The sequence below is a fragment of the Silurus meridionalis genome, chromosome 8 (genome assembly GCF_014805685.1).
Source record: "Silurus meridionalis isolate SWU-2019-XX chromosome 8, ASM1480568v1, whole genome shotgun sequence".
NCBI lineage: Eukaryota > Metazoa > Chordata > Actinopteri > Siluriformes > Siluridae > Silurus > Silurus meridionalis.
Genome location: NC_060891.1, coordinates 735001 through 747136, shown reverse-complemented (window position 1 = coordinate 747136; position 12136 = coordinate 735001). Strand labels below are relative to the sequence as shown.

At 41.8% G+C, this 12136-nt stretch overlaps 1 protein-coding gene across 1 annotated transcript in view; it reads right to left on the bottom strand.

Moving 5' to 3' along the window:
* Window positions 1–351: 351 nt before the first annotated feature.
* The window catches only part of lrfn5a (leucine rich repeat and fibronectin type III domain containing 5a), a 41334-nt gene continuing 29549 nt past the window's right edge, over window positions 352–12136 (bottom strand). The window contains exons 2-3 of the mRNA XM_046855027.1: window positions 8950–10357; window positions 352–2256 (exon numbers count right to left, since the gene is read on the bottom strand). Of these exons, the coding sequence (XP_046710983.1) occupies window positions 1317–2256; window positions 8950–10337 (2328 nt within the window). The 5' untranslated portion in view covers window positions 10338–10357 and the 3' untranslated portion in view covers window positions 352–1316. The remainder of the gene's footprint in view (window positions 2257–8949; window positions 10358–12136) is intronic.

The following is a 12136-nucleotide window of genomic DNA, read 5'->3' as shown; positions in this document are numbered from 1 at the left end:
CTGCCCTGCCCCAACCTGGCCTTCCCTGCCCCAAACCCCACCCCTGCCCCAACCTGCCCCGGATGTTATAATGGATGCAGGATTAGATCTTAGATTGTATGATGGATGTTGGAATGGATGTTAGATTGGATGATGAATTGGATGGTATATAGATGTTGGATTGGATGTTAGAATGGATGATAGATGAACGTTGGACTGGATGATGGATTGGAAATACGTGAGGCCACTGATCATATTTGTTTTAATAAAATGTATAAATAATGAAACTTTTTCTTTTTTAGTAAAAAATTTAAAAGAAACATAAAAAAGGCGCCGCATTTTGTGGAACAACAGACCACGAGTCTCTTCACCGTTACTGCACCACTGACAAACATGTGGTCATTTTTTATTTTTTTTTATTTTTTTTTATTTTACACAACATACCAACACAGTAGATGTTGTCTTTCTGTACACTTATTCTTTTCTTTTTCTTTTTTCCTGCCTTCAAATTAAGGCAATATCAATGTCACTGAAAAGAAAAACAAATTGATTATTTTTTTCTTTAAAAAATATCCCTTTATTAACAGATCCAGTTGTTTTTTTGTTTCTAATACCGTGTAGTTTCTCTCTCTCTCTCTCTCTCTCTCTCTCTCTCTCTCTCTCTCTGAGTTTCTCTTTCACAAACAGGAGACGTAATTTCCATCAACGTTAAAGTAAAGAAGGCTTTGTGTGTGAGCTTCGCCTCAGTCGGGTGAAATTCGGTCCTCAGTCAGCCGGAGCTCCGTTCTTTTTATTTCCGTTTCTTGTTTTGTATGAAGGCACTGACGTGTCGGGTTTTTTTTCTCGTTTTTTTTTTGTCAGCGCGATTAGCAGAAAGAGGAAACTTCCTCAAGGCAAGCGAGCGTCCTGTTCATCCACGAGCTTTCAGAGAAGTTTCGGAACAAAATAAAATAAAATTTTAGCAAAATAAAAAAAGCAGTTTTGAGAACAAGAAGGGGAAAATAAAGTGTAAAACTCACATGCAAATGTGTACACACACACACACACACACACACACACACACACACACACGCACGCACATACACTCTCACACACCCACACACAATTCATGAGAATTCTACATATACGTGGTGCGAGTTGGATTTTTATAAACGGTGCTGTGAAGTTTTAAAGCTATGAGCGCTAACCGCTAATAACCGTCAACGTTACACACCAGCTGGATCTTGAGAATTCTTATGAATTTAAAGAACCTGTAAAACACACACACACACACACACACACACACACACACACACACACGCGTGACGTTAGCTAGTGGTAGGACGTTAGCTAGTGGTTCACACTGTGCTCTCGAGGATCCACTCCGAGCTGGAATACACCCCTTTATCTAACTCCGAGGTTCCCGCGAAGGCCAGCATTCCGTTCATGGACACACTGCGCTTGCAGCGAACGTTCCCGGGTTTGCCCGCATAGCGCTGGTGTTCGGATAAGTCTTCGTGTAGGGAGTACCTGCGTGGGGCGGATCGCGTCCCTCCCGCCGGCAGTGTGAGATACTTGGATACGGAGGGACGGGGCGGTGCCCTCCTCAAAATGGGCGTGTCCCTGAAGCAAGAAGGCAGCACAGGGGCGGGGCCAGACGGAGGAACCGAACGCAGAAGGGGTGTTTTGGAGTTGTTGCGATTGGTGTTGTGGGTGTCGGCGCCGAGCGGCGGTTCGGGCTTCTCCTCGGGTTTCGACGCCGGTCTCCGTTTTGGCTTAACGGACCCTGAAGATCCCCCCGTGTCCCAGCTCTGACTCACCACGGACGTCTCGGTGGAACAATCCGGAAGAGACGTCTCTGACGACCGAGTGAGGGAATCTGGGAAGCCGAGGGCGGAGCTTTTCTGGCAGTCCTCCCCTCCCTCGGGAGCCATGGCGCCCTCTTTATTTGCGGAGGGACTGGGGGTGGCGTCGGGTTGCACCCCGGCGGCGGATCCTTTGGCGCGATCTCCACTAATACACACCTTGTAGCGGATCATGAGGATGATTATGAAGACCAGGACAGAGGCCACGATGATGCCGCCGATGATCAGGATCATGGTTCCTCCGAGGAACTGCGACTGCATGAAGTGGCAGTGAAGGTACTCGGACTCGGTGGTGAACTGTACGCAGCCGACGACACGCGTGGCAGTGAGTGATGTGATGACATCATCGTAAATGGCCAGGACACAGAGGTCGTACTGAGTCCCGGCTGCCAGGTTGTTCACCAGGAAGTTTTTGCTCGTCGGTGGAATCATTCTGTGTTCGGAGGAGAAAAAATAAATAAATTAGGATTTGGAGATCAGAAAATGCATCAAAAACACCTTTGTTTATAGTTAAAGCACAATCTCTGTGTGTGTGTGTGTGTGTGTGTGTGTGTGTGTGTGTGTGTGTGTGTCTTTTCCATGAGGTATCACAGAATATTTTTGTATAACATGTAGTCCGAATGATCAGTGATGTGATTAGCTGTTTGACGAATTGTGACAGCAATAATTCAGCCGCATTCACGTCTCATTATCAAAGCAGATGATTAACACACACACACACACACACACACACACACACACACACACACACACACACACACACAAAGACTTAGCATGGATTTGGCTGAAATGATTTCCGAGCGCTGTTCACTGACTCCAATCACAAACTCATTTTTCTTTACAATCTCCATTCATTCAGCTCGACTCCTGCGCTACTGGCTAAACCCATTTCCACAAGAAAAGTGTGTGTGTGTGTGTGTGTGTGTGTGTGTGTGTGTGTGTGTTCTGAATGCACAGGCATCCTTTCAGAGCTCTGAATGGGGCAAGTGTGTGTCTCGCTGAAGCAGAGACAGGTGGAGTGTGTGTGTGTGTGTGTGTGTGTGTGTGTGTGTGTGTGTGTGTGTAGCTGCTTGATAAGAGACACCATTGTTTGGTGTGTGAAGTGAAAAACACTTTTGGAGAGACAGGAGAGCAACACAGGTAACACAGGAACATATACAGCTGCTTCACTTCTCCACTTCAGAGATTACGTCAGATAGACATGATGGAAATGTGAAGGAGACATGATGAGATAGGATGGAAACATGATGGAGAAATGGGGAAGTCATGATGTTGCATTGCAAAGACATGACAAAGATGAGAGAGGAACATGAAGAATACATGAGGGAGACATGATCGAGACACAGGAAAGCCATGAGGGAGACAAGGAGGAGACATAAGGTTGAATTGAAGAGATATGTGGGAAACACGATGGAGACATGGAGATGACATGACAGATGATAAAGGAACATGTTGGAGACATGAGGCATACAATAAGGAGACATGAGTGAGACATAATGAGATATAAGGGAAAGCATGATGGAGACAAGAAACAAACAAAGAATACATGATTGAGACATGAGGGAGACAATAAGGAGACACAAGGGAAACATGAAGGAAACGTGATGAAGACATGAAAGAGACATGAAGAATACATGATGGACCCATGGGGGAGAGAAGAAGGAGCCATGAGTGATACATAAGATATGAGGGAAACATGATGGTGACATGGGGAAGAGATGACAGAGATGAGAAGAAACAGGAAGAATACATGATGGAGACAAGAAGATGACATGAGGGAGACATGAGATATGAGAGAAACTGCATGATGGAGACATGATGGAGACAAGAAGTAGATATAAGTGTGACAGGATAAGAAATTTGGAAAGACATGATAGAGATGAGAGCGAAAAAGGAAGGAGACAGGACAGAGACATGAGGAAGACATGACAGAGACACGTGAGAGTGAAATGTGAGAAAGTCGAGACAAAGAATACAGGGATATAAAGACAGAGGCAAGAGGGAGACAAGATGGAGATGTAATGGAAAATTAATGGAGACCCTATGGAGACGTGAAGGAGATGTGATGGAGACTTATTTTTTGTAATTCTGAAATAGTGCTGTGTTTGGGGTGAACATGCAGAGAACATGTGTGTAGAAACACAGTGTGTGTGTGTGTGTGTGTGTGTGTGTGTGTGTGTGTGTGTAACTGTTACTACTCTTAATTGAATAAAACCTCTTACAGCACAGCAATTGATCATGAATTAGAATGGATTTGTGTAGTTTTTATCTGTTTATAGTTACATTTACTGTGAAACTCTCAGTTCCTGATCATGTTCCAGCAGCTGAAACTCGTGTTCCCTCACCAGCCTCCTGTTTTCCTCTCATGAAGTCATTAAGACAAAAACACACAGTGTGTCATGTGACGAAGCACGAACACTACACACTTTTTTTAATAGTCTGTGAATAAATTACCCACAATTCCCTGCTAACCAATCAGCAGATCAATCAACTTTTATGATGCACAGTGATGATGATCATGTGACCTTCTTACACTGGGACTGAGGATGATCAATAAACTCTTGATTTTTCTGACCGATTTATAATCATAGCAGCCTCCACCTCTCTCTCTCTCTCTCTCACTCATCCTATCCACCTCTCTCTCTCTCTCTCTCTCTCTCTCTCTCTCTCTCTCTCTCTCTCTCTCTCTCTCTCTCTCTCTCTCTCTCTCTCTCCTCTCTCTCTCTCTCTCTCTCTCTCTCTCTCACTCATCCTATCCACCTCTCTCTCTCTCTCTCTCTCTCTCTCTCTCTCTCTCTCACTCATCCCATCCACCTCTCTCTCTCTCTCTCTCTCTCTCTCTCTCTCTCTCATCTCTCTCTCTCTCTCTCTCATCTCATCCACCTCTCTCTCTCTCTCTCTCTCTCTCTCTCTCATCCCATCCACCTCTCTCTCTCTCTCTCTCTCTCTCTCTCTCTCTCTCTCTCTCTCTCTCTCTCCTCATCCACCTCTCTCTCTCTCTCTCTCTCTCTCTCTCTCTCTCTCTCTCTCTCTCTCTCTCTCTCATCCATCCACCTCTCTCTCTCTCTCTCTCTCTCTCTCTCTCTCTCTCACTCATCCACCTCTCTCTCTCACCTCTCTCTCTCTCTCTCTCTCTCTCTCATCCCATCCACCTCTCTCTCTCTCACTCATCCACCTCTCTCTCTCTCTCTCTCTCTCTCATCCTATCCACCTCTCTCTCTCTCTCTCTCTCACTCATCCCATCCACCTCTCTCTCTCTCTCTCTCTCTCTCTCTCTCTCTCTCTCTCTCTCATCCTATCCTCTCTCTCTCTCACTCATCCCATCCACCTCTCTCTCTCTCTCTCTCTCTCTCTCTCTCTCTCTCTCTCTCTCTCTTACTCATCCTATCCACCTCTCCTCTCTCTCTCTCTCTCTCTCTCTCTCTCCCCTCTCTATTCACCTCTCTCTCTCTCTCTCTCTCTCTCTCTCTCTCTCTCCCTCCCTCTCCACCTCTCTCTCTCACTCATCCTATCCACCTCTCCTTTCTCTCTCTCTCTCCCCTCCCTATTCACCTCTCTCTCTCTCCCCTCCCTATTCACCTCTCTCTCTCTCTCCTCATCCCATCCACTCTCTCTCTCTCTCTTTCTGTCTCTCTCTCCTCCCACCTCTCCCTTTCTCTCTCTCTCTCTCACTCTCTTCCTCCTTTCCTTCCACCTCTCTCTCTCTTTCTGTCTGTCTCCCTCTCTATCTGTTTCTCTCTCTCACTCTGTATCTCTTTCTCTCTCTCTCTCCTCCAGCAGACTGCTTGACTCTGCACTCTCCTGCTCTCCCCCTTTTCCTGCTCCTGAACTCACAGTGGAAATCTGATCTCGGTTATTGATTCACGTCGACCGTCTAATCCTGCAGTAAAAGCGCTACATATTTCTGCTTCATTATCGCTCTGATGATCGTCGATCCACTAACGACTCCTTCTTTTATCTTTCCTAACGAATCCTTCCAGGGAATTAATTAGACGCATTTTTATCGACGAATTAGTCTTTAGCGTGAACGTGTACCAGATCCAGGAAGCTCATGACCACCAGCCTGGCACCAATTAGCTAAAGGGATTAAAAGAACAAAACAAGTATAAATAAATAAATAAACAAACAAACAAAAATGCTAAGCACAGAGTGTGGGCGTGGCCTAATGTAGGAAGGTGTGGTTATGCAGTAGGGTTGGAGACTGAATGTGTTCTTATGTAAAGAACCTGAAGATATTCAGTAAACTTGAATTCTGGATTAAAATCTAAATAACAGAACAAACATAATGTATATTTAGTTTATACACAAAAATATTAATCAAACTTTAACCTTCTGGTGACCCCTAAGAGGTAAAGAAACACTCCGGATTGGTTCAATTTGTCAACCAATAAAATGACAGAGGAGGCGGAGCTTGAACCTTTTGTTAAATACGTAGTGCTGTTATAAAGTGTCAAATGAATAATAATAAGAATTTTGTAATAAAATTAATCTGTGCTTTGTGTTTTTTTCTTTCTTCAATCTATTATTCAGTTGTTTTTTATCATTAACATGTAACCAGACAATTTGTGTAAATAAATCGTGTTCTTAAATCGTTACGTTTCTCTGTTATTTGTTAATCGTCTGAACCTTCTTCTCTCCGTGTCTCAGTAAAGCGCTGGCGGATCCTGAAACCCGGCTCAGGAATCTCAGCAGCAGAACATTTTCTGGTGCACTAATGGAAGTGATCGAGAGCTTCTTTTTTTCCCCTCCAGACAGGCTGATGGTTATTGCACTCAGAGACGCTGCTCTCGATGCAATTATCAGCAGCCCCATGCCACGCCGAAAAGCACTTAAAGACCCGGAATGATGTGCTTTTTTCCCTTTAAGCAACAACTGAAATCCTCCGCTTTTACAAGGAAAAACGCAGAAGCTGCGCTCTTAAAGAATCAATCGCAGACGGCCAGCCGTGAGCCCATATTACATTTTTATATTTCAGTAATTGCTCAATTTTTATCACAGTGTTGGATTTTTAAGAAGAAAGCACATGCAGGGCAGAAAAAAGCGCTCACTCGGGTCCAATCCTGAAAAAAAGACCAAAGGTGTGGAGCTGTGCAGAGGGGAGGGGCGGAGCTACTCACTCATCTGCCAATCAAACTCACATTAGCCAATCAGAGGCATCTGTGAGCTTCTGACGTTAATGAGGAACAATACGCTGTTTTCACGTTTCTACACGTCTGTTTGGGTGCAAACTGATTAAAAATATCAACATTTCCAAACATGGTTAAAAAAAAAGGTGACGAAATTAAAAAAAAGTATTAGGATGGAAAAAATTAAATATATCTAAATGATAAATGATGCATAAATAATACGAGTAATAAATAAATACGAAATGCAATAATAATAATTGATTAGAATAATTATTAAATTAAATATTTAGATCAATAATATCAAAATAATTATTTAATTCATCTAATGAATTATTATATTTAATTAATATGAGATTGTTGGATTTATAGGATAAATAAAAGCATAGGAAATAAATGAATAAACAAACAGACGAATAAATGAATGAAAAAAGGAAAAGATAAATAACAATAGAAATAGAAATGACACACACAATGAACATTAGGTAAAAAAAAATAATACCAAATAAATAAAAAAAAGCAAAAGTGTTAATCTTTTATTTTATTGTATTTTCCTGTTTTTGGTGTCTGTTTATGTCATTAAAAGGAAGTAAACATGGCCTGAGACTCGCAGATGTTCCACAGAGTCTCGTTCGTCACTGCGCAGTTGTTCTGCAGTGCGCTTGCTGTTTGTTTTCCTCCGTCTGTAATTATTAATTATATCTCTGATTATCTGAGGAAATGCAGAACACACACTTTAATGAATATGTACGTGTTTTTTTTATGTTAAGTGTCCACATGCTCATGAAGTGTCCTATTATATAAAACGCATTTATTAGCAAATATGTTTATTTATCAGCAACAGATTGGATTTACTGCGAAATACACATGAACCCATGAACTCATCCTAATTATTGATTATTATTATAATTGATTATTATTATTATTATTATTGTTAATATTATTAATGATTATTATTATGATTATTATTATTATTATGATTATCATTATTATTATTATTATTATTATTGTTAATATTATTATTATTATTATTATTATTATTATCATCATTATTATTATTATTATTATTATTGTTAATATTATTATTGATTATTATTATGATTATTATTATTATTATTATTATTATTATTATTATTATTATTATTATTGTTGGTATTACATAATTTTTTTGTGTTTTTTTTCGGGGTGGTGTCTGTAATCTTGAACAGTGTCGCTCATTTCCTGCAGAGTCAAACTTTTGGATCGGGATTTGTATCCTGTGTATAAATTCTAATGAGGAAGAACAACGAGTTTGTTATAGGTTAAAGCTAATTCAGGTTCAATTACCCCTCAGTCGCTTAACAATGAAGACGAGCCGCGCTCATTAAGCTAATTGCCGTTATTGGCCCTTTGTATAATTAAAAGTTGCGTTTGCACATCCGCATGAGCGTCTCAGTGAGGTCCAGAAGTCTTCATTAGTATTATTTATTTATTTTATCTTCATTTAGCAGCAGTGGTGGCCAAAGTACACAAACCAAGTAGTTGAGTTTAAATTAGAGATTCACTAAAATGTGACTCCAGTAAAATTTTAATGTCCGTTAAAACTTTCACTTGAGTTAAAAAAGGTGAGTTCGAGTCTGGAGTTTCTTCATCATTTATTCCTCTCTAAATGTTCTGCTTGATGTTGAACTGATGCTGAACTGTATGCTGGTGATCAGTAGATGCACCGAGCGCCGATCAGAACACGTGTAAAACAGAGCGTGCGCTCGATCCTGATTGGTGACTCGCTGCGTGTTTCACCAGTTACGTTTTTATCCTCGTTAATAAATGTTGATTATGGAAAAACTGATTATTATGAAAGACTTACTTGATATTTGACTTTGATATTTGAGATATTTGACACACAGGTGACCTTCACACAGGTGACCTACTTTTTTTTATAAAACCTTCACATGAAATTGTGACTTGTATCACTTTAAACTTCAAACATAAACTTTTTATAAAGCATGAAAGCATCATCTCACCTGTAAACTAGCGAGTCGTCGTAGCTGCCATTGTACTGGATCTGAAACATGCGAATTCCAGGAATATTCCTTTGAAAGTTAAATTTAATGAGTGCGGTGGAGGAAGTGGCCTCGGCGATCACCACGCGTTTATCCGAGCTCGCTTTCGAGTCTGCTGTGTGGTTGCTCCCATTCGCTCCTGTTCTACTGGACGTGGAAATATCCGACGATCCCGGGTCGGGCTCCTGGATGTTATTGGTGCTGTTGCTGATGTAGGGAAGCTTGATAATGACAAGCTCGACGGTTTGGTGGGCTTCACCGGCCGGGTTAGAAGAGATACAAGTGAAGGATCCGGTATCTTTTACTGTGCTGATCAAAATATCCAAGGTCCCGTTATTGTAAACAATGGTACGTGAGGAGTTTGAGACCAGCTTGCCGTCTGGGGATATCCAGTGGATCACGGGCTCTGGATCTCCTCTCGCTTTGCATCGAAGGGTCACGCGCTGACCCTCGAGCACCCTCATCTCTTGAGAGTGTCTTGTGATAAGAGGTGGCTCACACAGGAATTCCTCCTCGGGAATCGACCAGAAATAGCGTCCAGATAAGTGCGGCGGAGTGGCGCAAGTCTCCAGATCGTCCTCGCGGCTCAGACGGCGAAGCCAGAGCAGCTCGCAATTGCAGTGCAAAGGATTTCCACCAAAACTGAGGGCAAATGATGAAGAAGTAAGCACTCCAGATGTAGCCAGAACCTGCGCCCTTTGGAAAAGAGGATCCGGAGGAAGCTTCTGGAGCTTGTTGGAGGTCACATCCAGGCGGTTGAGTTTTTGCAACAGGGAAAAAGTGCCTTCTGGAATGTAATCAATCATGTTGTGGTCCAAGCTGAGTGTATGAAGACTGATCATCTTCTGAATAACCTCCCAGGGTATCGTTTCGAGGTTGTTATAGGACAAGTCCAGCTCTTCTAGAGCCAGAAGGTCATTAAACGCTCCCAGGTGGATGTGAGTCAACTGATTGTTGTTGAGAATCAAATGATGCAGCTTGGACATGCCGCTAAACGTGTCGTTCCCTATCCGAGTCAGCCTGTTGTGGTTCAAGTGCAAGGCGCGAAGGTTCTCCAAGTCTGTGAATGCATGAGGAGTAATGTAACTTATAGTGTTTCTTGACAGGGTGAGGTCTACAAGTCTGGTCATGTTGGCGAAGTCTTTTCGTTTGACGCTCGTTACAAAGTTGTCCGCGAGCCGGAGCTCCACCGTGTGCCGGTCGATGTTGGGTGGAACAAACAGGAGCCCTTTTTTGGCGCAAAGTGTCGCGAGGTTGGGTGATAAGATCTGGCACACGCAGCGCTTCGGACAGATCTGGGCCTTCACTGCCATCCCGATGACCAACAGGCAAACCAGCAGCTTTTCCATTGTAAAGAGGGTTTGGACAGCTGTGAAACAAAACCAGACGAGATTCATCACACACTGTACAGCGCTTGTATTGTATAAGCATCGCTTTAGGATTAAAAACAAACAAACTTCAGGTCAAACATAACAACAGAGACATACTGTAGCTGAGCGAGAAGATCTTCTGAATTATCCTGAACACAACTCTAACGTACCAGAAGAACAAGAAGAATTTCTCCCAGTACTTTCTCACACCTAAACTTTTCCCACATCATTTCCAGCAATTATTCACACAGACATGCAGGAAAGAAGTTCAGGATTAAATTCCACCATCAAAAACCACCAATAAAGCAAAAGTGTGCAGTTCCTCAACCACTGAAACCTTTAGGGGGGTTTGTTTACTTACTTGTCCCTTGAAGAACCCAGAAGCCCCCTATTCCCCTTTTGGAACTGTTCCACCATTGACTTATCCAAACACTTATTAAAGAACCTGTTCTTAAAGCACCAGGATACTGCAGATAACTCAAACATCTAACAGCTTCTCAGTGTGAAAAGGAAAATAATGAGGCCAATTACAGAAAAACACATGGATATGATTTATGATGATTTATGATTTCTAAGATCTATGAACAATTTCTTCACATTTTCCAAGCATCTCCAAGCAGATGCCAGTTTATTACTAATTTATTTACATTTTTTGGTCAATAGTTTGTGGACACCTGAGAATTAGGATGCTATGTGCTTTTTGGAACATCCTGTTCCACATTAAGTCTTCATACGCTGTTATAATGAGCTCCCTTCTATTGGGAAGATGTTCCTCTAGATGTATTCAGCCACAATAGTGTTAGTAAAGTCATGTACTGATGTAGGTGGGGTGTGGAGGTTCCTGGGGTGCAGTCAGTGTTCACAGAGTTTATTCTAAAAGTAGATCTTCATGGAGCTGTCTTTGTGCACAGGGGAATTGTCATGCTGGAACAGGTTTTGGATTTCCTAGTTCAAGTGTAGCATCCAAAGATATTCATTACATCCATTGCCAGATTGTGGACTTTAATTGATGATTTACTATTAAAGCTTCAGGTAAATAATCCAGCAGAGGAAAGTGAGACAAACCAAACTACACAAAAGCAACAACGAGAAGAACGAGGTTGATATGAGTCACAGTCCACTCAACTCTGAACCATTCGATTAATACACTCATTATATTCTTCTACATAGAAATCCTGAAGGTTCTCACGTACATATGTATTAATTTTACTAATACAGTAATTAATATTCATCTATTCGGTCATTTGTATGTTGAGTTGTTACTACTTTTATTTCATTCTGCAGTATTTTTAGATCTTATATATTAATTTGTCAAGAATAAGAATAAGAATGAGGCACAATATATACTGTATATATATTATATTATATTATAATCGTTTTGCAGCAGGAATCGTGACTAAGGGCTCTGATTACGTCTGAGATGAAGGATCTCGGTTCCTCTGCGTGTTCCTGTGATTAGGAGCGTTATGGATTTACTCAGGCTCATATTTAATTTATACACGCTGATAGATATTTCTAAGCATTGTTGTGTTTGTCTGCCTCTGACACACCTCTCAGTATGAGTCATGATCCTGTGTGAGGGTGCACACACACACACACACACACACACACACACACAGACACACACACACACACACACACACTCTCACACACACACACACTCACACACACACTCACACACACTCTTGACTCACCCTTGCTGCCTTTAACTACGTGTTAGAAACAGAACTGTGTTAAGAGGTCAAGATAAAAAAAAAATCATGAAACTCACAAATAAA